At 39.6% G+C, this 26,129-nt stretch overlaps 1 protein-coding gene across 4 annotated transcripts in view; it reads left to right on the plus strand.

Annotated features, from left to right (window-relative positions):
• Positions 1-23,117, plus strand: part of PROSER1 (proline and serine rich 1) — a 781,917-nt gene extending 758,800 nt beyond the window's left edge. For all 4 annotated transcript variants that reach the window (XM_044073158.1, XM_044073159.1, XM_044073160.1 and 1 more), the window contains one exon: positions 22,278-23,117. In XM_044073158.1, the coding sequence (XP_043929093.1) occupies positions 22,278-22,400 (123 nt within the window). In that variant the 3' untranslated portion in view covers positions 22,401-23,117. The remainder of the gene's footprint in view (positions 1-22,277) is intronic.
• Positions 23,118-26,129: the final 3,012 nt, after the last annotated feature.

Consider the following 26,129-nt stretch of genomic DNA (forward strand, 5'->3'; position numbering starts at 1 on the left):
AATTACTTACTCCAGTTGTCCCACTGTGGGAATTATGATCAGTCTATCCAAGTCACAACTACAACCAGTTCAAGTCTTGGAGTTTACAGGGGCTCGTCTAGATACTGTCTCAAAACAGAGTTCTTTCTTTGAAGTCACATGTCAGACAGGTTTTTTCTCACCCCTCTCCCTCAGCAAAAATGGTACTCAAAGCCCTAGGGTTGATGGCTGTTGCAGTAACTTTAATACCCACTGCTCATCTTCGTATGAGAATTCTTCAATGAACTCTAGCTGTGCAATGGTCTTTTAATCGATATCTGTTATGTCACTTGATAAAATTATCTTAGGTTTGCAGAAAATCCCTACTGTAGTGGATACACTCCAAAGAAATTTGCCAAGGTTGGCTAATACCAAAGTTTCTTCAGAAAACGCTCCTGTTGAAGAGCAAAGCAATCCTCATTGCCCCCCTACTGGCCTTGGGAAGTCTCATCCCATAAACCTTCAACTAGGAAGATTTATAAGAGTGAATGAAAAAGGTTTTCCTTTTGGGCTCAACAAAGAGAGTTGGAGCCTTTCACTGCTCCACTCCCAGCTATTTTAGATTTCCTCGCCTCCATCTTTCATGATGGAGCAAGTTTCTTCACCATTAAAGTTCTGCTAGCAGCCATCCCCCATTATCACATCGGAGATAATGCTTCTCCTTTGGCTTCATTTACAATGTATTTTTAGGATGGTGCCTTTAAACCTCTTTATATAATTGTGATGTCATTAATTATCATTGTATATAAATGAGCCAGAATGGGCGACTCCTTTATTCTGATGAAGTCCCTATTATATGGGGGATGAAAGCGCTCAGTCTGATTTTTTTATCTTGGAATTACCTGTGAATAAACAAATATAATGAATTTTCTAGAGGTGGGCTGGCTTTTTTCTGCTGCTAACAGTGTTTTTTCTTGGTTTGAGTTGTAGCTGAACACTGTGGTCGTGTTTTTGGTTACTTCGTCTAGGGTATGTAAGGCCTTTCGTAAAGGTACCTTCTTACTGAGACCTCCAATGTGGGATCTGACTTTGGTGCTTCCACCTTCAGCTAAGTAGACTTTAAGTTTCTGTCTTGGAAAACGGTCTTTCTAGTGGCTGTAACTTCAATGAGACGAGTATCTAAACTCTAAGCACTCTCTTCAAAACCACCATATTTGATTTTTCACAAAGATAGAATTACCTTAAATACTAAGCATTCTTTTCTACCAAAAGTTGCCTCTTAAGCAAATATCAACTTCCTAAGTTTGGAAGACATGAATTTTGAAACTCTATTTTTCTCAATAATTTGAGTGGGGCTTTCTGGATTTTTCAGAAGGAAACAACTCTTTATAGATTAGTGAAATATCTGCCTCACAGCTCTCACCTAATCAGGGACAAATCCAAAAATAATCAGGGACACTTTTATAATATTAGCACTGTTAACTTTAGCCATTGACCGAATAAGCGAATGTGAACTCGGATCTGTTTTCTAAAGTAAAATAAGTGTAATTATTGTCATTATTTATTAAGTGTAAGTCACCCCCTTTTCTCCAAAAGTTTAAGATGGACAGAGCTAAAATTTGAGTCAAAATCAGGGACATTTGAGAGGTGTGCTCTGCCTTATGCTTCATCTTTGTATAAGCATTTTGAAGCTTTAAGAGAACAACAGTATTTTTAAGGTACATGATATACCCTCAAGGAGCTTCAGGAGTTTGGTGAAATATAATGCATCAGAATAGATGAGTTTTTCATAGCTTTTTCCTGATTTGGACTACTTTGATTTGTCTGCTGCTAAATTTAGTAAAAAAAATTGTTTTAGTAGCATCAGTCCTTGTGATAAATATTCAAAGTGATTGATTGTTTGACAAAGAAGCTGCATTCTTCTAACTTTGTTGCTGTTAGAGCTTTAATATCAGAATGCTATAATTCTGTAATTCACCAGGTTGGGCCACTGACCAGTCATACAGCTTTTCTGATGAAATGAACTTTTTTAGGTTGTTGAATGTTGTATCTAAAGTGTCTCCATGTTTACAGATATGTGATTTTCTTATAGCTTAGTTTTATTTCATCTGCAGTCAGTCATGGTTACAAGACAATCCAACAATGAACTGCTAAGGCAAGAGAAATCAGGCACAAGTGTCAGCCGGTAACAAACAATTTAATAGTGAAGCGCTTTTCGTCAGTACAATGTACAGACTTCCTCAGACAAAAAGTTCAACATGAATAACCATTTAAATAGTTAAAAGCAATTAATCAAATACAATAATTAATTAATAAAGCACCTAAGTACTTTTTAAAAGACCCTCCACTCATATATAACTTAAAATAACAAGGGTAAAAGTGTCAAGCTCTTCAGGAAGACATGTTAGTAAGTGAGGTAAACAAAGAATTTTAGATTTCACATATTCTTAAACCTCTGAAACTTTATACATTACATTTTCTTTATCTAAGCCACAACTTAAGTTGTCATCCTTGAGGTGTGGTTACTGACTAAATTAATGACTGAAACTATCATTATAGTCAAAAATTAAATAGCTTACTTTACATAACCAGACATTGTCTAGTGATGGCAATCAGTAAAACAAACCAAAGACATTCACCTTTTCAGACTCTGCAATTTTAAAACACTACTGATTGAACACGTCTCATTTAAACCTGGAAACAAACAAGCATTAAGCTTGATTTGCCATTTTAATTCTAGTTCCTCCAATAATAAAGGCATAGGTGCCCCCCTCTTATTAATTATCACCTGATCCAATACTAAGAATCTAAAACTGTGGTTCACATATTCAGATACATGCTTAGCAAGTGCATTATCAGGTTTATTTCTACTTATCGCGTATTGATGCTCATAAACACACTCACGGAGCCTGCGTTCAGTTTTACCAACATAGAACGCAGGGCATCCTTGGCATGACGCTAAGTAGACCACCATTTTGGAATTACAATTAAATCTAGATTTTAATTTATATTGATAGTTCTGTATACTGACCCTATTCGTCTCAGAAATATATTTGCAAAAATTACAATTTTGGCATTTGAACATACCCACTGTTCTAATAAAATTATGCACTGGTTGTTCCAATAATGATTTCAATTTTTTTCCCCTCCTAAAAGTAACAGTGGGGAGTTCTCCAACCTTTTCATAAATAGATGGGTTACTTTTAAACAATGCCCAGTTTTTCTTAATAATTTCAATACATTGATAACTAAATGGGCTAAATGTTAAAATAAGTTTCATCCCCATGTATTTAGTGTTAATTTGATTAATGTCCAAGCAACCCTGTGGAAGAGCCTGGCTATTAGTCATAATCTGAAGTACTTGACTTTCCTTAAAAGTCAATAAAGGCTTATCAGTCCCATTGAGTCTTTTAGTCATGACTTCATTAATCAATTCTTCTAATAAGATGATAGGATACCCCCTATGAATAAACATGTTCCTCAATATTCCACATTCTGTACTGAAATCATCGTTCAAGGTCACTATACGGGCTGCCCTTACCAGTTGTCCCTTTATTACTGAACGTTTCTGGTATGTCGGATGGCAGCTCGAGTAATGGAGAAGGGAATTTGAATATGTAGATTTCCGATGTATATTTGCAGAAAGTAATTCTCATTGAACATAAAATAGTTATTATACAGGATAATTAATAAATTAGATTACTGTGAACGGATGGCCAACCTGTTAGACAGTCCGGCTTATTCACCTAGTTCACTGTCAGAGGTAAATGGAGCATATAGAGCTATAAAAAATAGTATTGAGGATATGTTTATCGAAGGTAGGATTGAACAGAAAATTTATAATTATTTGACTACTTCTTTTCCTAGGTTCCCATGCCTCTTCGGGATACTTAAAATTCATAAAAGTATAACTGACCCCCCAATGAGACCGTTAATGGATGGTCGATGTTCACCTACCTACCCATGTGCTAAATTTATAGATTCTATTATACGGAAATATCTGGCCTTGGAAACCCAGATTTGTAAAGATTCTTGGTCCTTTTTGGAAAAAATTGATAACTTAGTTTTTGACAACAGATGTAATTTCATCACTATAGATGTCAAGGACTTGTATACTTGTATCCCTCATGATAGTGGTGTTGAATGGGTCACCTTAATGCTTAAGAAAATTGGGGCTTCTAATATGGAAATGTCCGTAGTAACGGAGTTGCTTGAAATTATCCTGTATAATAACTATTTTATGTTCAATGAGAATTACTTTCTGCAAAAAGTCGGGGTCGCCATGGGCTCGCCATGTGGGGCTAGTGTAGTCAATGCAGTTATGGAATATTGGGAGACAGAATTTGTATTCAAGGAGGTTGAAGTCATGGAATATATTGTTTTTTATACACACTACCTGGACGATATATTTATCTTAGTAAAAGGTGATGAAGTGGTTAGAAATTTGTTATTAAACAAATTTAATAATTCAACCGATTTTTTAAAATTTACATATACCTTTAGTAGTACATCTATTGCCTACTTGGATATTTTACTATAAAAAATAGTGAGACTTGTGGCTTTAATGCTAATATACATCGGAAATCTACATATTCAAATTCCCTTCTCCATTACTCGAGCTGCCATCCGACATACCAGAAATGTTCAGTAATAAAGGGACAACTGGTAAGGGCAGCCCGTATAGTGACCTTGGAAGATGATTTCAATACAGAATGTGGAATATTGAGGAACATGTTTATTCATAGGGGGTATCCTATCATCTTATTAGAAGAATTGATTAATGAAGTCATGACTAAAAGACTCAATGGGACTTATAAGCCTTTATTGACTTTTAAGGAAAGTCAAGTACTTCAGATTATGACTAATAGCCAGGCTCTTCCACAGGGTTGCTTGGACATTAATCAAATTAACACTAAATACATGGGGATGAAACTTATTTTAACATTTAGCCCATTTAGTTATCAATGTATTGAAAGTATTAAGAAAAACTGGGCATTGTTTAAAAGTAACCCATCTATTTATGAAAAGGTTGGAGAACTCCCCACTGTTACTTTTAGGAGGGGAAAAAAATTGAAATCATTATTGGAACAACCAGTGCATAATTTTATTAGAACAGTGGGTATGTTCAGATGCCAAAATTGTAATTTTTGCAAATATATTTCTGAGACGAATAGGGTCAGTATACAGAACTATCAATATAAATTAAAATCTAGATTTAATTGTAATTCCAAAATGGTGGTCTACTTAGCGTCGTGCCAAGGATGCCCTGCGTTCTATGTTAGTAGAACTGAACGCAGGCTCCGTGAGCGTGTTTATGAGCATCAATACGCGATAAGTAGAAATAAACATGATAATGCACTTGCTAAGCATGTATCTGAATATGTGAACCACAGTTTTAGATTCTTAGTATTGGATCAGGTGATAATTAATACGAGGGGGGCACTTATGCCTTTATTATTGGAGGAACTAGAATTAAAATGGCAAATCAAGCTTAATGCTTGTTTGTTTCCAGGTTTAAATGAGACGTGTTCAATCAGTAGTGTTTTAAAATTGCAGAGTCTGAAAAGGTGAATGTCTTTGGTTTGTTTTACTGATTGCCATCACTAGACAATGTCTAGTTATGTAAAGTAAGCTATTTCATTTTTGACTATAATGATAGTTTCAGTCATTAATTTAGTCAGTAACCACACCTCAAGGATGACAACTTAAGTTGTGGCTTAGATAAAGAAAATGTAATGTATAAAGTTTCAGAGGTTTAAGAATATGTGAAATCTAAAATTCTTTGTTTACCTCACTTACTAACATGTCTTCCTGAAGAGCTTGACACTTTTACCCTTGTTGTTTTAAGTTATATATGAGTGGAGGGTCTTTAAAAAGTACTTAGGTGCTTTATTAATTAATTATTGTATTTGATTAACTGCTTTTAACTATTTAAACGGTTATTCATGATGAACTTTTTGTCTGAGGAAGTCTGTACATTGTACTGACGAAAAGCGCTTCACTATTAAATTGTTTGTTACTGGCTGACACTTGTGCCTGATTTCTCTTGCCTTAGCAGTTCATTGTTGGATTTGCTTAGTGTGTTTGTATGTAAAACGTCATGGTTACAAGAGAAGCCTAGTTTAAATGTCAGCCTTGTACTAAAACTGTAGTTGTCAAAGTAAGGAATCTTCCAGTTACCATCAGGTTTCTATTTGTTCTTGAAGTTGTTAAACTGTTTATTGAAGTAGAGTGGAAGGATAAATCTAAGGCTCTGTTACCTAATTATTTTATGTCATTAGATTTTTGTACTCATGCAGGACATGGTAAGAAGATTCCCTGTTATAAAAAGTAGAACATTATATAGAGTTCTCCCTTCAGGGATTAGACCTTCAGCGATAGACCTTATGATAGGGGTTGATTTTCAGCTGCCAGAAAGGAAGAAGGCACTAGGGACCAAAACTTTAGGTGAAAAGTGGGTCCACTGGATTGTAATGAAAACTCTGCTGACTGAATCGGATCATAGCATGCTTCCAAACCAGCCAAACCAAGGGGTAAAAAGATCACATAAATAAACTATTCATTAAAAACTGCAAGAAAGATCCAGTCAGGTTAGGGTCTTCACTGTGTAATTCATTAAACCTAGTGGAGACCCTTTAATGACTTTCAAAGCAGGATATCTCCACACAGTATCTCCCCATTGTTTTTAAATTCTTCTTTCCATACGGAGAAGGGAAAATGAAATTACTCATTAGCTGAAAAGGCATTCTAGCATATTTGAGCTTAAGTGGTTGTAGAATACAGTACTTTTCAGAGTTAAATCCACATCTTATTTCAGAGTTATCTGGGTTTCTTATTGTAGGGCATAACATTGTGTAATGAAGCTTTTGATCAGAAATCAATATGGGTTTCCTCCCTTTTCCAAAGGACCATGCTGCTAATTAGGCTCTTCTTTATGCCGTAGAAAGGAGGCTCTGGCATGTGTCAGTATGCTTTTAAATTATTGTCTCATTTAGTTTTATTCAGAGTCTCATGTATGTGCCATATGGTTTTGTTTTCTGTGCATTATTATATACCCTAAGGGTATGTTATTATGGAAGAATTCATTTGAAAGGTCACAGCAAGCAGTATGGACGTGTGTGTGTGTGTGTGTGTGTGTGTGTGTGTGTGTGTGTGTGTGTGTGTGTGTGTGTGTGTGTGTGTGTGTGTGTGTCTGTGTGTGTGTGTGTGTGTGTGTGTGTGTGTGTGTGTGTGTGTCTGTGTGTGTGTGTCTGTGTGTGTGTGTGCTGGTATATGTAAAAAAGAAGAAATTAAATGATATTCCAGGTGTTTCACAACTTGGGTAGAGTGAAGATAGTATATAAAGAAGTCTCTATACACAAACGAGGAAAGGATAAAAAGAGGTGTTTGTTTAATAATCATATTTTTTAACCTGGGAGCGATGTCTGGTTAAGTCACTTGCTCAGTGTCACACAGTAGGCAAATGAAGGCTGAGGGAATCAAACAGCATACCGCAGGAACTACAGGTTGCAACCTTAACTTCTGCACCAGCTGCTAATCTAATAAGTAAATAAAAAGGTAATATTAGAAAAGAAAAAACAAACTGAATGAGTGAGAGCATGGCCATTATTGTTATCATTTTTGTCAGCTACAAAAAGGGAAGGAAAAGAAAGGATATCTCTGTTGTTGCCTATACAACATGGAAAATGAAAGTGCAGAATCAAAGGATTTGCCTGACTTATTTCAATGTCTGTTAGTAATCAGTGACTAAAACAGCAAGGCAGGGAAAATGATGGAGATAATAATTGGTGGATAGAGACTGAAAAGTGATCCAGTCAGTTACAAGGCTTCAGAAAGGTAAAGCACAAAGCATGGATTACTTGCCAGCAAAATGTTGAAATGAAGAAGTGGAGCAGCTAGTTTGACGTAGATAGACTGTTTGCTGTGTCACTAAGAATAGAAGTGACTGAGATATGGGGTATACCAACCATGATTTTGATATAACGTGATGGCCCCAAAGAGAATTTATGAAGAAGTTCTTTTCAGTTATCTTGACAGTGTTATTATTTAAAGTTATAGAAAGGCTTTTGATGGATAGGATGTTGAATTACCTTAATAGAAATGAACTGATGTCTATTAGCAAGTTTTATAAAGTTAGAATTGTGTGCACAGGCAATTTCTGAAAGTGCTGCTGAGGAACCTGTATTTGGATTTTAGCAGATCTTTCACTGCAGTCTCCCGTAGAAGATAGTCGGACAAATGAAAAGGTGTGGAGGTGGGAAAACGTACGTCAGTGTACATAAAGTTTGACTGTCAGTAGTCAGAGGATGATGCTTAAGTTCTCAGGCTAAAGAAAAATGATTTTGGGCATGGTACCATAGGGATCTGTTTAGGTCTTCAGTCAGTATATTTGTGGGTAATACACCTGAAAGATTATGTGGCAACTGTTACTTGTTCACAAACAATACAAAAACAGAACTGGTGATGAATGATGATGGAAAAAGCCTACCAAAAGGCTGTCCTATTGCAAATACAGGCTGACAGATGGCAGTGGCTTGCAATTTATTGTGTTGCAGTCTGATAAACATAGTCCAGTACTAAGGTCCTATTTAGGCAGAATTCTGTTTCTGTTTAACAGTACAAAAAACCAGAGGGATTTTGGTATAAACAGTGTACTAATCACAGAAAATGTAAGACATTTTGTAAGACTTCTCCTGTGGTGTGAGTGGCTAACACAGTGGTCTCTAGAGTGTGGACGAAATGTTCGAATGCATCAGTGACAAACTAGAAAGAGTATGTTTGACTATGATGACAGGTAGGACAGTCTTATCCAACAGACTCATGGGTTATGGGTTAGCATAATGGTTGAACTATTTACCTCACAAATGCAAAGTACACAATTTGATTCTCACCTTTGAAAGAAATTGGCTGGGCTTAAAATGGTCCACAAGGACAGCTAGCCTAATACTTACCTATGTATAGACCAGTGGCAAAGCAAATAAGATGTTGAAACATGTTTTACAAGGAGCTGTCTTGTTATCCTAAGGTACTGATGCCATTACATGGTGCAGTAGTGAAGCTGTACTTGAAGTTCTACATAGAGTTCTGGAGACCTTACAGGAAGAAGAAGCTCAGTGTGGAAGATGATTTGCAAAAGGGCAGAAATAGTGATGAGGGAGTTAAAGCTTGACCACTGAACAATTATTTTTTTATTGATTAACCCCTTAACTACTGACTATTTTACAAGGATTGTGCTTTAAGTACAGATTTTTTTTTTTTTACAGTTTGCAAGATGTATCCGAAACAGTATTAGATTTTTTTTTCATCAAATTTTCAGTAAGTCTTATTGGCATACCTATCTGTAAAACATCCTTAGACTGGACTCCTGCCATAAGAGGCAAGGAACACTTGCATATTGAATTTTAATGAAAAAAGATTTCACTTTTTGTGGCCGGACATATACAAAGAATGTATGGATAACTCTTGTACAGAATCACATGCTTTTTATGCCTGAAATCACACCAATAATTTATATTTATGTTTTGATGGGTTTAGTTTATTTTACTGTGAAAATAATCAAAAGCTATGCATTAGTTTCCAGATGACTGTTTTGTAAATGTTGCACCCTGATATTTACAAAAGCCAGTCTGGTCTGAATTCCACTCTAAATTTAAATGAAAATATCTCTGTTGACTTATTATATTCTTTTGACATTTCCAGGATAAACACATTGAAAATCTAATTTTCATTTGCACAGCTTAATATCTTTTAGAAAGACTGGACAACAGAATCTCAAACAAGTGCATGTGGCTTTGAACGTGTAAAATATCTACATTTTATTTAAAAAGCAACAGAAAATATTTTGCTTTTATAGAAAAATGTATTATTTTGGTTCTCATTTCATAAGAATGCAGCAGTTACATGACATAGGTACTTGCTGATAGTGTCAGGTTGAAAATACAACATATACATTTGTAGTGAACCAAATGATAAAATGTGCACCCAAATGGTTATTTAAGACTTCTAGTAGTACCTAGAAATAAAGTGCCATTTTTCTGGAGCTACATGGAGTATTACAGCAAAAATGTAATATCCATTTTCTGTTGAAAGTGGATAGCTGTTGGTTCCAGCTCTCACAAATACAACTATATCTTCATGTAACCTAGTTTGCTGCATGTGCCTAAATAGATGGGACAATCAGAGTCATAAATCCAGTGACAAAAAATTCTGTATTAATGAGAAATGGATAGGATTTTACTTCAGATATAATGACAACTCAGTAGAGATGTGTTCTAGGCCATTATTATATGACACTGCATTGTGGTATTACACTACAAAGATTGGCATTACCAACAGTAGAAGCTGAGTGTAATGCCAAATGTCATATAGCGAAAATAAAGACATATGAAGTAAAGCCTTTGGTTCCTTTCTGTGAAAGGCTATATCTCAGCTTTCCTTTCAGATATCACTATGAAACTCACAGGCATAACAATAGGATGCTCACCTACAAAACTACCCAAGTCTGCTGTTCTAACCTCAGGGGAGCCTATGCGGCATGCCTGTGAATTTGAACCCATCACTTTAGCTGCTGTTTTCTTTTTCTTTAAATATATAGTGTTTTACTTCTGATCTAATGGCAGTTCATCAAAGACATATTCTAAACCATTACTGTGTTCTGCTTGCTAAACAGAAGTTTAAAACAACACTCCAGATGGAAAACCTATATGATGCAAAGTGACAGGCAGTCAGCTGAGCACATCTAGACACAGTTATGTAGTGCCTGTCTATAAAAGGCTAAATTACAATCCCCTATTGAAGTTTCTTTATGAAAGTTGGAAGAAGTAACAACACAATGATTAGGTACAAAAATCACATAAGATTCCTTTTCTACCCTTAGGATTTTCATTGCAACTGTGGGTGCTGAAAATGACCCTGGCACATTACATACTTAATATTTGATATATTAACTTTGGCAACTTACAAATGAAAATGTATTATTTATGATACAATACATTGGACCTTTGCTTCTGATATAATGATAACTAAATGAAGCTGTTTTATGTGCCATCTTTGTGGTCAGCATCCCAAACAAGTTCAGTTTTACTCCCACAATGAAAAATGTATTATGCAGAATGTCTGACTGTGGCAGTAAAGCCTTATGAACTAAAACCACTGGGACATATATCTGAAAGACTTTATCAGTGTACCCCTTTCAGAGTTCATTAGGATACTCTTTGGTGCAAAACTCCCCCAAGACTGCAAATCTAACCTCACAGTTTCCAGTGCAGCACACCTCTGAATTTGAAAACATAGATCTGAAGTAGTTAACTTCATTTGGTCTGCAACCTGTGGGATACGGATCCGATCTCGGATCCGAGCTGGCAACTTTACAAAGCTTAGATCCGAACTCCTAGCTCCTCCCCTTACCCATAATCCCCTGCCAACCCTGATTGATCCCAGATCTAGTTTGCCACGCTTCTGAACAGCAGCTAGATTGCGAGCTCCTGGTTTGTTTAGGCAGATAAGTCCTCATTTCTTAATTTTCTATATTTAAACTTGTGAGCGTGTTTTGTGTGGTTAGGTTTCCCTTGTCATTACCTCCTTTTTAGATAACCTTTTTAAATTCTAGTCATTTTTTTTTTCCTCCCCATCCCTCGCTGGTCGTAGTTTGTGTGTGTGTGTTTAGTGTGTTTGGGGCCTACTGAGTGAGATTTCTTTTAGTTTAAAATGTCTGAGGCCTCAAAACCGATATTTTCTAAGTGCACCGAGTGTGGCCATAAGCTCTCCCCAGCGGATGGCCACACTCGGTGTGTCCGGTGCCTTGGGGTTGAACACCTTTCCTCTGGATGTTCTATCTGCGCGGCGTTCAACCCCAGGGCACTGAAGGACCGGAGGTCGAAGCTGATCCTAGCGGGACTCTTGCCCCCAGATTCGGCTTCGGCCTCCGGTGCTTCTGTGGCCTCCTCCCAGGCTTCGGTGGCAGCCACTCCTGCCTCTCTCCCCCCGGCCGGGACTCAATCTCCCGCTTCGGCGGCGGAGGAGAGGGAGGCCAGGAAAGAAAAACAGAGGGAGAAGCACCACAAGCGGCGGGCCGAGGCCTCCGCTTTGGCCCCCCCGGCTAAGCTGGCTTCTCCCTCATTGGCTTCCAGGTCTCCTCCTTCTCGGCTCCGGTCTCCATGTTTCTCACCGGGACCCGAGGAGGAGGAGACCCGATCTCCGTCGAGGTCATCGAGGCGGCACTCCCAGCCAGCCTCGGTGGCCTCGTCGAGCTCAGCGCATAGCCTTTCAGAAGCTGATTTAGACCGGGTGATGCGAAGGTTCATCCAGGCCCAAATGCAGATGGGAGTGCTCCTGCCTCCCCCCCCACTCCGGGGGGGGGGCTCAACACCCTTCTTCTCCCCGATAGCTCCTTCTCCGACCCGCTTCCCGGGTTCAGAGCGCTCGGAGCCGGGCAGTGTTGGAGCCGGGGGGGTGGGTTGGCGCCGACAGTATCTGGTACTTCGGCTCCGACTCTTCCTTCAAGTTTACCGGATCCGTGCTTGTCGGATCCGAGCTCTCGGAACCGTGCTCTGAGCTTCGGATCCGAGGGGTTTAGTGTGCCTTCGGCTCCATCCAGGTCGGAGCACACTGGCCCTTCGGATTCGATGGTCTCGGCTCCGGCTCAGATCCATCCATCGGATCCGAGTGAGGGTCGGCTCTCAGATCCCAGAGAGAGTGGCTCTCCCTCGGCCTTCAATGTGGTGGAGAGGGCTCTGTTGAGTGCATCCAGGCCCCCGCTCCCTGCTACGGTTCCATCCCGCACTCCCTCTCGTTTGGGTAAGGCTTCCGTCACCCAGCCACAGGGACAGCCTGCTTTGACATCTCAGGTCATTCCCCTGGAACAAGACGTTGCTGGTGAGTCGTCCTCGGACAGTCCCCCCGAGGATGTTCCTCACAAGCGGAAGTGTAAGAGGAGGCATGTGGACTCCCCCGAGTCCTTGACAGAAGACACAGATTTGGATGAGGTGGAAGGCTCCCCAAGGTCACCCCCCCGAGGATGTCTCCTTCATAGACATCATGGAAATGCTTAGGATAAGAGGGAGGTGGTCTGCCCCCAAGGCTTCCTTGGACGAATCCGTGTTCCTGGAGGCATTCGAAGCAGGCCCATCTACCTCTTGGGTGTCCCCTCCGGCTGACCCCTTAGTGGACCTTATCACCACTAGGGCGTGGAAGGAGCCAGACACTGTGGAGCCAGTCCCCAAACGTCCTGACAAGATCCTGAGCCCACCGGCAGAGAAATCCCATTGGAGCAAGGGACCCCCCGTAGATGCCATGTTGGTGGCAGCAGCCCCCAAGAGGGAGTTAGCCCAAGAGAGTCCCTCGGTCCATCCCCCAAGCAAGGAGTCTCGCTCGATGGACCGTCTTGGGAAGCGGGTCTTTAGTTCAGCTACCTTCACTGTAAGGTCCCTGAACTACATGGCACATGTGATTCGACTGCAGCGAGACCTTATCAAAGAATACGCTGCATCGCCCCTAGAGTCCATGTCGGGGAGGACAAACAGTTGTCCTCCACTCGCATGGCCACTCTTAGGTCTATATCCAACACCTCTATGCGGCTTTTATCCCATGCTACAGAGGGAGCCAGCGGAGCAGGCCTAGTTATGAGGCGCCAGGCCTGGCTCCGACATTGTGACTTCGGGGAACCCTTCAAGGCGTCCTTTGCGAATGCCCCCTTCGATGGTTCTGCCCTATTTCGCAAGACAGTTGCGAGACTTTGGTCCAGGACGGGAAGACGTTGTCTGCCATCGGAGTCTGCTTCTCTGCTCCCCAGAGGTCCTTCTCCAAGAACCAAAAGGGACAGAAGAAGATGTAGTTCCAAAAGTCGCAACAATCCCAGTCCGCTTCGGACTCCCAGTCCTTCCGCGGCAGAGGAGGACAGGGTGGACGCCGCCCTAGAGGAAGAGGGGGCCCGAAGAACTTTGGGTCCAGAGAAGTCTTCTCTGATCGGCCCACGCAGCAACCCTGAGGGGTTGCCTGACTGCTCCACTCTGGAGGCAGTCGGGGGGCATTTCTCGAAGCACCTGGCAGCTTGGGAGTCCATTACAACAGACCGCTGGGTGCTTAATATCATATCCAGAGGATACAGAATTCCCTTTTCCTACATTCCCGACACCCCTGGACACCTCCTCAATGTTCCACCCAATCAGAGGGAGGCAGCAGCTGCGGAAATTCGGCTGCTTTTAGAAAAAGGAGCCATCCAGCACGTCCCCCCAGGCCAGTCCGGATCGGGTTACTACTCCAGATTCTTTTTGGAACCAAAAAAGACGGGGGACCTAAGGCCCATCCTCGATCTTTCCCTACTGAATCTGTCAATAACCAAATAAAAGTTCCGGATGGTCACTCTTCACTCTATTCTCCCCCTCTTGCGGGAGGCTGGATGTGCTCCATAGACCTCAAGGACGCGTACTACCACATATTGATGGACGAACGGTCCAGGAGGTTTCTCCACTTCTGGCTGGGAGCCAGTCATTATCAATTCAGGGTCCTCCCCTTTGGTCTCACCTCAGCCCCCAGGGTGTTCACCAAGGTATTAGCAGTGATAGCGGCCCACCTGAGACTCCAGGGAATGCAGGTCTTCCTGTACCTGGACAACTGGCTCCTCACCGCCCCGACAAGGCATCTACTATGCTTAGCCAGGGACTACTTTCTCAACCTTGCTCCGCAACTAGGGATCACTATGAACTCGGACAAGTCCTCTCTCACCCCAACTCAGGTGATAGATTTTATCGGGACCAGACTGGACACCAACAGGCAACTAGTCTTCTTAACTCCCGACCGGTTGCACATTTTGAGGGCACATGTGCGGGCCATCTTTCAATCTTCAAAACCTCCGGTGGGATTGGTTCTGACGGCCCTGGGGTCCATGGCAGCCGCTATAAACCTTCTTCCCATGGCGCGTCTGAACATGAGGATTTTACAGTGGACTCTCCAAGTCCAATGGTCCCTTCATCAATACCCCTTGAGTCACCCCATTTCTCTCAGCAGGGCCTGCAAGAGGGCTCTCGTTTGGTGGCTTCAATCGCCGGACCTACAGGCGGGACGCCCCTTTGCCACGGCCCCCCTCTCGCTACGGTGACCACGGACGCCTCTTGTCTTGGGGGGGGCATTATTCGAGCAGGACGGTCCAAGGCACGTGGAACGATTCGGAGACCTTATTGCACATAAATGTTCTAGAGATGAGGGCAGTGCTGTTGCCGTTGCAAGCACTTCAGAGCCTTTTGCCTGTAGGAACAATTGCAATCCAGACAGACAGTATGTCTGTGGTATGGTATATCAACAAACAAGGGGGAACCAGGTCTTACCCACTCTGTCGAGAAGCCATGAGAGTGTGGGAATGGGCGACTTCACCAACCGCTTTCTCATTGCAACGCACATTCCGGGACTGACCAACATCCTGGCGGACAGACTGAGTCGCACCATCCTTTCACCTTACGAGTGGTCCCTCAATCCTTGAGTAGCGAGTCGAATTTTTGCCGTTTGGGGGAAGCCCTGTTGCGATCTTTTTGCATCTCCCTCAAACACGAAATGCAACAATTACTTCGCTCTCATTCCCCCTGCTGGGGAAGCCCCAAGGGACGCCTTGGTGCATGCTTGGCCACCCGGTCTTCTCTATGCCTACCCTCCTCTTCCCCTCATGCTGAAACTTCTTCAGAAAGCCAGTCGGTTGGGGAGCAGGATGATCCTCATTGCCCCATTCTGGCCTCGCCAAGTTTTGTTCCCTTACCTCTGGTCTCATCGAATGAATCCGCCCTGGATTCTAGATCCCCTTCCGGATCTAATCTCCCACCCCCAGGGGCTCCCACTTCCCGACCTGGCCAGCCTCAAGCTTACGGCTTGACTGCTCCAGTTCCACTTGTAGCTAGGACTCCCGGTATCTCTTCTCCAGTTAAAACTATCCTAGTAGCAGCGCACAAGCCCTCTACTAGGCAGGTCTATGGTAGTAAATGGAAGCGTTTCTCTATCTGGGCAGAACGCCATAATTTGGACCCTTTTACAGCCCCTTGCCTGCAGTGCTGGACTTTCTTTCAGGTCTTTTTAATGGCAGAGCTAGCTGTTCTATGGTTAAGGTTCAGTTAGCAGCTATCTCTCATTACCACGTAGGCACTGAAATGGGTCCTTTGATTACTACAAAATTGTGCAAAACGTTCCTAAAGGGCACCTTTCTTCTTAGACCTCCAATAAAGGAAGCGGTACCTCCATTGGATTTGACCTTGGTATTACAAGCCCTGACAGCCCCTCCCTTCGAACCGGCATCTTCAGTAGACCTCAGATATTTGTCTTGGAAAACAGCCTTTCTTGTGGCTATTACTTCAGCCAGGTGAGTATCTGAACTGCAAGCTCTTTCTGTGAAACCCTCATACTTAGCCTTTCACAAGGATAGGGTTTACCTCAGGACCAATCCCTCCTTCCTCCCGAAGGTAGTTTCTGAATCTAATATTAACCAATCTATCAATTTGCTGGTATTCTTTCCTAACTACCAGAACAAAGGGGAGTACAGACTACATTCTTTGGACGTGCACAGACAACTTAGATTTTACATTCATAGGACATCTGGTCACAGACAATCCGACCAGTTGTTCGTCTCCTTTGCCAAATTTAATCTAGGTAATCTGGTCTCGAAAGTTTCCTTATTGAGATGGATTTCACAGTGTATCATTACAGCGTATCAAAATTCCGGCAGGCCCACACCTCAAGGAGTTCGTGCCCATTCAACTAGGGTTATGGCTACATCTGCCGCCTTTAAATCCAGGGTTTCCTTGGATGATATCTGTTCAGCAGCCACTTGGGCCTCATCTCATACCTTCATCAATCATTATAAATTGGACATTACCTCCAGAGGGAGAACTTCTTTTGGCTCCGCAGTGCTCCGGAATATCCTTCCATGAAGGCCGCCCAATGTTTAGGTAGCTGGGGACTCTGTCCCACAGGTTGCAGACCAAATGAAGTTAACTACTTCAGATTAAGAAGTTGTGTACTCACCATAACGTTCCATCTGAGTAGGTAAACTTCATTTGTCTGCAACCGTTCCCCCCCTCCATCCCCCTGACCTTCAGATGTGTTTCATGTCATATAGTGATGTACCATTTCTGATAATGTAGTTAGTTATCCACTATAGTGCTTGCGGGCAAACTTGATCTGAGGTCAATCAGGGTTGGTAGGGGATTATGTGTAATGGGAGGAGCTAGGAGCTTGGATCTAAGCTTTGTAAAGTTGCCGGCTCGGATCCGAGATCGAATCCGTATCCCACAGGTTGCAGACAAATGAAGTTTACCTACTCAGATGGAACGTTATGGTGAGTACATAACTTCTTATTTTTGTCACTTGAGAGCACAGCACAGCATGTTACAACTGAAAACATTTAGTGCTTTTACTTGTGATCTAAAGGTAAGTCAGTAAAGAAATATTCTGTGGCATTACCATATTATGCACACTGAGCAGAAGTTCAAAACAGTTCTTCCAAAGGAAACGAGATACAATGTCAAATGGCAGACTTTGCAGTGAACACTTTGATATAGTGCCTTTCTATTAAAGTCCATATCTCAGTCCTCATTTCAGATTTCATTATGAAGCATTCAGAAAGCAACAGCAAATAACCAGCTATAAAGTACATGTTTCTTTTGCTCACCTTAACAGTTTCAGTGTAGCTCTTTGCTGAATTTGACCCCACCACATAAGTTGCTCAAACATTCAGCATGTTAACTTTGGTGTGTTCCAAGTGAAATAAAAATCATAAAATGTTGAGGATTTTACTGCTGATTTAGTGACAGTAAAGAATTATTCTAGACTGTTGTTGTTCTCAGCGTACTAAACAAAAGTCCATATGAAAAGAGAATATAACATAAAATGTCAGAGCGTGGCAAGGTATATGAACTAAAGGCACTGAGGCCTGTCTTTGGCCACAGTTTGCTCAGTGGCTGAAGTAAAGACTTTGGAGTGTTTTGCTACAAAAGTATCCAAAGGCTGTAGTTCTAACCAAAGAGAATTTCCATTGCAGCACACTTCTGGAGTCATCCCCACAGCTTTAACCGCTTTAAAGTATAACATGCTATAGCTGAAAAAATGATGGTGAAATATATAGGGTTTTTACCTCTGCTCTAGTGACAACTAATTAAAGAAGTATTCCAGACCATTATTCTTTTCTGTATACTAAGCTGAAACTCAAGTCAGCACTCCAGGTGCAGAGTATAATGCAAAATGCTAGGTCGCAGCATGTACTGATATAGTATCTATCAGTAAAATTCCACGTGTCATGTACTCTTCGAGATTTTGTTATGAAACTTTGAGGGAGCGACATCAAGATGATTATCTACAGAACTACATAAGATTCATATTCTTCCACTGGGAGTTTCAGTGCAGCTCAACTTCAGTTTGAGCCAACCACATTAGCTGCTTAAACATTTGAAATAGTAACTATGAAAAGTTGCAAATGAAAAAAAAACAAAATGTATGTTTCTGACAAATATAGAAGATGTTTACTTCTGATGTAATGAATATCCAGTAAAAAAAGCATTCTAGGTTGTAGTCAGCATACAAAGCAGAAGTTCAATACACTACTCACAATGAAAACTGTATATTGCAAAATGTCATATTGTGGCAGTAAAGGCATATTAACTAAAGCTATTGGGACCTGTTTTCAAAGGTATATCTTTGTCTTCCTTTGGCATGTGATTATGATGCGTTCAGTTAATACTAACACATCCAAAACTGCTATTCTGTCTCAGAGCTTCCAGTGAAGCACAGCTCTAAATTTAACCCCACAACTTCAACTGCTTGAAAGCATAACATTATAAGCATGATATGTTGAAAGTGAAAAAATATATATTTTAGATAATTTTATAGGGTACATACTTCGGATTTAATGACAATTCAGTAAAGACATATTCTAGGCCATTACTGTGTTCTGCTTAGGGAGCAGACAATCAAAACAATACTCTGGATGGAAACTGGTATAATACAAAATTCCAGATTGCAGTACAAAATACCAGACTGCTACATTAGGCCATAGTTTACCTCCCTTTGCAGCGATAGTTCTGAAACACTGAGAGATTAACAAATGGATGATAAGCCACAGAAATGCATGCTATATATATTCTACCCCCATGAGTTAATTTCACCTTACCACATTAGTTGCTCAAATATTTGGCCTGCTGCAAATGAAAATAAATCTGGTAAAGTACAGAGGATTTGTACTTTTGATATAATGACAACTCACTAATTCTGAAAGAAGTGATCCAGGCCATTAGTGTACTTAACATACTGAGCAGAACTTCAGTACAGCTCCCACAATAAAAACTGAACATAATGCAAAATGTTGCACTGTGTCAGTAAAGGCATATGAACTAAAGCCACTGTGCCTCTATTTGAAAGGGTATATCTCTGTCACCCTCTGGGATTTAATGATACTCTGTCACCCTCTGGGATTTAATGATATGACTTTCAGGTAATAACAACACAAAAGCATGCATAAAACCACATTATTTACCTCGCAGCTTCCACTGAAGTACGCTTCTGAATTTCATAATTCAGCTTTAGCCTCTTGAAAGAAAGGCATTGTAGCCAGGCATATCACAGATGAAAACAAATTGTGTGAAATGTTTATTGTTTTTGTTGTTTGGTTTACTTATGATCTAAATGATAATCGAGTAAACAAGTATTTGAGATCATTACTGTCTTCTACACTCTTACGTGCAAGTCCAAAACAACACTCCCAATGGAAAATGGTTATAATGTAAAAGGACTGACTATGGCAGTGAACACTGCTAAACATGTTATTGTAGTCCTTGTATATAAAAGGCAGTACCTTAGCCCCACTTTGATATTTCAAAATGAAGCTTTCAGGAAGTTACAAGATACTCACTGATAGTCTGTTATTCTACTCTCGGTGGTTTTCATTGTAGCACTGTGCAATATTTGACAATAAGCATTAGTTGATCAAACAGTTGGCAGGTATGCTATGTAGTGCTGCAAGAAACAAAATATTGTTTTTTCTAAAACATGTAGAGAATATTACTTCTGGTATAATTACAAATCAGTAGAGAAGTATTCTAGGTCATTTTTGTACTATGTATACTTAGCAGATGATCAACACAAAAGCAAAAATGAAAACCAAGTATAATGCAGAATTTCAGACTGTGGCAGTAAAGGCATACACATCAAAGCTTCTGGTGTCTTATCTGTGAAAGGCTATATCTTACTGCCCTTCATTATGAAATGTTAAGATACTATCAATAAGGTGATCAAGTAAAAATTACACATAAGATTATTATTCTAATTCATAAATGTCAGTCTAGCTCAGTGCTGAATCTGAGAAAACCACCTTAGTTGAATGCACACATGGCATTGTAGTCATAACATTTTGCAATTGCGAAACTATTTTTTTCAGTTGTAATATGTATTATTTTTACTTCTGATGTAATGAGAACTTCTGGGCATTAGAGTATTAGCCAGCTTGTTAAGCAGAAGTTAAATAATATCCAGAATGTAACAATAAAATCAGTCTGAAATGCTGGATGTGATTAGCTGTATGTAAGCAGCTATATGACAATACCCCAAAGGCAGTTTACACTAAGAAAGTCAGGATCAGGGAATTCTGGTAAAGTGTTTGGGTAGAAAACGCAGTCAGGAATGTTATTCTGTCCCCCGGGACTTCAGTGCGTCTCCATCCTGATTTACTGGCAGTGCATGAACTGTAGATTTTATTCTGCTACATGCAGTAACAGAAATGTTGTCCTGGCTGTAGAAGTAAAATTTTACTCCTGGACTAAGGACGATTTAAGTGCCCATATATTCTGAACATTTGTTTTTAATGGTTTTGTGAGCAGAAGTCGGATAGCCCCCAAAGTGGAAGGCAGGTATGGTACCAGATTGTGACAACAAAAAAACACCTGAATCTCTGGATGCACTAGTTTTGTGGAGGCCATACACCATTTCACCTAAGGCAGTCTTCAACAAAAAAAAAAAATTTGGGGACATCCAGTAAGATAATTGAGTACAACATGCATTCAAGAATGCCATTTTACTTCCAAGGATTTCACTGCATCACAGTCCTGATTTACAGGCTTAAAAATTGCATTAAATGTTAATATAGCAAACACAATAGGGCCTAGAGCTCATTCTGTCAGGGATGTGGCTACCTCTCAGGCCTTACACATGTGTGCTAACCCTAATCCTGCTGCTGCCCCCCACCCCAGTTCCAACCCTACACCAAAAAACCTTTCCTAACAGTACCACTATACAAGGCATTCGGACATCCACACACACACACCATTCATACAATCACCATAATTAATCCTTTCTCTATGCTTAACCCAGAAACACACACATATAGCATGTAAAAAGTACTAACCACACAAAACTCCATCCCTTCTCCTAGCCCTAAATGTAGGAGTACAAAATTCATTTTCACTAACGTCCTGGTGTACTATGAAGATTAATTCACTTGTGAGTACTCATCAGATATGCAAGTTGTAATCAAAATCATTTAAAACAATAAAAATACCGGACCAACATGGCAGTACTGGCACACACACTTTATTTAACGTTTTATATAAATAAAGAGTGTGTGCCAGTACTGCCATGTTGGTGCGGTATTTTTATTGTTTTAAATGTTCTGTTATCATTTACTGCTGTACCTTTATCTAGGTCTTGGATATTTATTTCATTTTACTGTAATCAAAATCATATCTGCCTTCCAGAGTTGCTGAGCTGATTTGTACTTAATTGTACACCAAATAGGCTGTTCTTCCTCTGACCTATTTTTGGGAAAGGAATATTTTATTGCTTTGTCAACATACCTCTTAACTATTCTTGATTTTGCAGAATGTTCCTGACTTTGCCTCATGTTTTTGCCCTGTTCCTTGTAAAATTTTTGATTTTCTGGTAAATCACATAGGATTGCAGTCTATCAATAATGCTAGACTTTGGAGTTTCTTATTTCTTATTGTTCGGAAAATGCATGTTGATGCAAAACTTGCTGTTCTATTAACTTTTTTAGTGAATTAGACTAATATTTAAAAACTGTCCCTGAATCCCTTAACAAAGAAGTTGAGAGGAATGATTTGGAACAAATTCATTGTTGTACTCCTACTGGAAAATAAAGATTGCAGAAGTTTCAGTGGTCTGATTGTGGCAGTGTGTTTTCAGGCAAACCTTTCTTTATTTATTGCAGATAATTCAAGATATGACTGTACTATAAGTGCCAGTTAATACAGGAAAAATAGCTCATTGTGGAAAAGACTGCATTGTTAAAACATGGAACAGTCATCCATAACTTAACAGAACATTTCTGATTCTTTTCTTAGACGTCTTCAGCACTAGAAAGCCTACAGGCTCAGTCAGGTGGCTTTGCAGGCTTCTCATCTGCACCAGGTAGAACATACTCTTTGCAGTCTGGGCTCAACAATTCACAGATGGGATGGCAGTGACTACTACAGACGATTTCTTAAAGGATTATCGGCATAAACAGCCTTGTGAAAATTGAGATTTCCTACTGACTTGTCTGAAGAATGCACATACTAATTAACTCTGACATAGACATGGTTGATTGTCTTTAGAATCTGAGATGTTGAAATCATGTTATAGCTTTAGAATCAGATACGACATTTAACTGTGTTAAAATCATGTTTAGGTAATCTGTCTCTGATGATTCATATAAAAGTGAAAATGTTAAAAATGAATGAGGTAAAAGAAAAATTGTCATGGTCTGTGTTTTATGTGCTTAATTAGGGATTCAGGTAATGCCTAAATACTGTATCTTGGCATGTTTCATGACTTTTTTAAACTACTGTATGAAACAGATATTTCTGTTTTTTTAAGCTATATAGAGTGAATTTCTTAGACAGTCAACAATCAAAATTGTTATAGATATTGGAATGTATTATGGGATTTTATGCAAGTCTCCAAAGTACTGATTCTAATAAATTAAATGGTAGTGGAGAAAAATATAGCCCAGAATTATATTTTGTGTGGGGGTCAAGGGCCTCTGCACCCCTTTGTACCCCTGCTAACTAATGTAAACAACTCCAAAGTTACCACAATCCAGAAAGAAAGAAAAATAAATACCCTCAGGTGTGACACCCTTGGAGGTCACACAAATTTCAGAGACCTGACTTTTGAATTAAAAAAAAAATTGAAAAAGTTTATATCAACCCCTTCACTTAAGTGGTTTTGATAAAATGATTGCTTATCACTTATGTATCTATGCTATAGATCAAGCACTTCATAGACGAGGAGAAGTGGTTTTGATAAAGTAGTCAGAATGACTAGATAGACACACACACACACACACACACACACACACACACACACACACACACACACACACACACACACACACACTTGTGTGTGGGCATATTATGTATGTAGACACAGTTTTTGTGTTTATTAAGCTGGCTTTAGTGCCAGTAAAGGTTCATCAGCTTATATGTATCATGTGAAGTAAAACTTGTAAAAAGCAAATAAATAACATATGTTTGTGGGGGGCAAGCTTCTGTTCTTTCCCTCACACAATACATCGGACCTTGGGGTCACAAAACAGTGATAAAAAAGAAAAAAAATCATATTCTTATGTCAGTATCACACAAGCAATGATACAGTACGACTTTTGTAACAATGCAAGTTTATGAATTTTCGGCAAAGCACGTTAAAAGATTTATGATGAAACAAAATCCCTGACAGATAGCGTAGATCACCTAAGTTTACATTTTAGTTACTTGAACATAACAAGATGAGTTTTAGTTGCTTATGTGACCAAATTTCTGTTCACATATAGAGATTTCACATATAGAGATGCTAATTGGTATGTGTTGTGTTTTTTGCTGGTGGTGCTTGATCTTACAGTCTCTGTGAGAAAGAGTGAGATGGGCTTTACACTGCCTGTTAGTGCAGTTTCTATGAGATACTGCAGTCTTCAAGTAAAAATAATCAAAACAGTGTAAGAAACTTCTCTGTGTGGAAGATTTTCAGTCCATATATTTCTAGTTAATCACTGTATATTAATCAGATCAGACAATAGTAGTAGAAGTAGCGAACGTAAACTGGATCGCTTGTCTGTATACTTAATAAAGGATTTTCGACTGGAAACAGACTGCCTGCCTTGCTTGGATTACTTTCGAATACTTAGTAATATTGTAGAATTATATATTTTCTGTTATTACTTTTTGACTTGACGAGTTTACGTTCGCTACTTCTACTACTATTGTCTGATCTGATTAATATACAGTGATTAACTAGAAATATATGGACTGAAAATCTTCCACACAGAGAAGTTTCTTACACTGTTTTGTTTTTAGACCCACTACACTTTAGTGGGTTGTTTTGAGACTTCGGGGATACCACGGAGATTACTTGTTTCAAGTAAAAATAATCAAGATGAATGGAGAAGCTTGCCTTCCTACAGATACTGCTCAGTTATCACGTTTACTCAAATTGTAATTGGTTCGAGTACTTGTGTTCCAAGTAACTTTTCATGCAGTACAAGCATTATCTGGTGAGCTTTTGTAATCTAAATGTAGTGGAAACATATATGGACAGACACACACACACACACACACACACACACACACATATATATATATATACATACATATAAATTTGGATTCAAAGTTGTCAGTTAATCACTTGAAAAGAGATTGTTAACCCACATTGTATTAGATGAAGTGTTTAAAACACTTGACCTGATGCCTTTTTCATGAATTCTGTCAAATGCAGATGAAACTGCAGAAATATAGTATGCATATATTTTTAAATTAAGGTGAAAGGACATGCAACAGTTATGATTACATTTTAATTATTTTGAATCTATCTTACCATACATTTTAAACAACTTTTTTAGATGGCTATTTTTGTATATAATTTAGTAAAATTATACAAAGAGCTCAACAATGCTGGGCAAATCAGAAGTAGTAACTGATCTGCTACTTTACAAGTATTACTTTTTTCTTCTGTAAAGACTCACATTTATGCAGTGAATAATGTAAAATGTTAACCCAAAGACAAAAAATAATATATCCGTGAAAGCTGACATTCAGATTTGCTGAAGTTGTGCAAATTCAACTCTACATTAGAGAATCACACTCCATAATGTGGAAAGTGCCCATGTCATGTGAGATCTTTTTGGCAAAGTTGTACTTAAACTGGGCTAGCCACTAGGTTGTCCCACTGGGTTGTAACGGTTGTGAAAAAATCTCTGTACATTAACAAAGTGGTATCTGTACATTCTTGTGCTGAAATGTGCGACAGTGTACACTTCTCTCTCTTAAGTGCTTTGAAGTTTCATCATAAAACATAAAAGTGTAGCATATAGTACAGGAAATATATAGTAATTGTACATATCCCCATAAAGCTAAAATAAGGTATCTCTCAATTTATTGCATGTGTGGCAGAAAAAAATATTTGTATAATACATAAAATGCTTCCTCCAAATTTCTTGGGTTTGACGATCTTGATAACCTTTCATTCATTTTGTATATCCAGTACTGGTAGTTCTGTCTTGCACTTAGGGCTAGACAGAGCTTAATATACTAGTGTTAAAGTGTACTAGTATTATAGCCCATGTCTCAGTTACATTATGTCCCGTACTGGAGTTAATAAGGTACCCCAAGTCTGTTTGTGTCTTTGTAATGGAGTAGTTCTTTATTGTGCCAAAATCCTTCAAGTTGTCCCTTTAAAAGCTGATGGACAGACTGTTTTCTGCTTGTTTTCAGAGTTGCTGAGCATTTTTTTGTATTGAAGTAAAGTAAAACTCAAAAGTACAGTGTGGCATCTTTGTAAAGGCTCCTTGAAGGAGTACTGGCAACAGATGGAACCACTGACAAGAATGAGGTATGCATACACAATTGTGACTGGAATTGGGTACGTCAAAGCTGTTCTGGAGAGGCATGCTAGTCACGGTTGAAATCAGCAAATATTTGCTGTGCTTATAATATTATGGCTGTTGATATATTCTCCATGTCAAAAAACAAAGACTCTGTATATTGGACAAAATGTTTGAAGTCAAAGATTCTAAATTAACAACTGAGGCAGTGATGTTTGAGGGTGTCTTCAAAGAGACAATAAGAGACTTGCACACCTGTAAGTAATGATAATGCCAGCCAAATTTGAAGGTAGTATTAATCTGTCCTTTAGTCTCATGGACAGAGGGCAGTGTGCCAGAA

This window comes from Protopterus annectens, chromosome 5.part1, assembly GCF_019279795.1.
Source record: "Protopterus annectens isolate FY-2018-M chromosome 5.part1, PAN1.0, whole genome shotgun sequence".
In the NCBI taxonomy this organism is placed as follows: Eukaryota; Metazoa; Chordata; order Ceratodontiformes; family Protopteridae; genus Protopterus; species Protopterus annectens.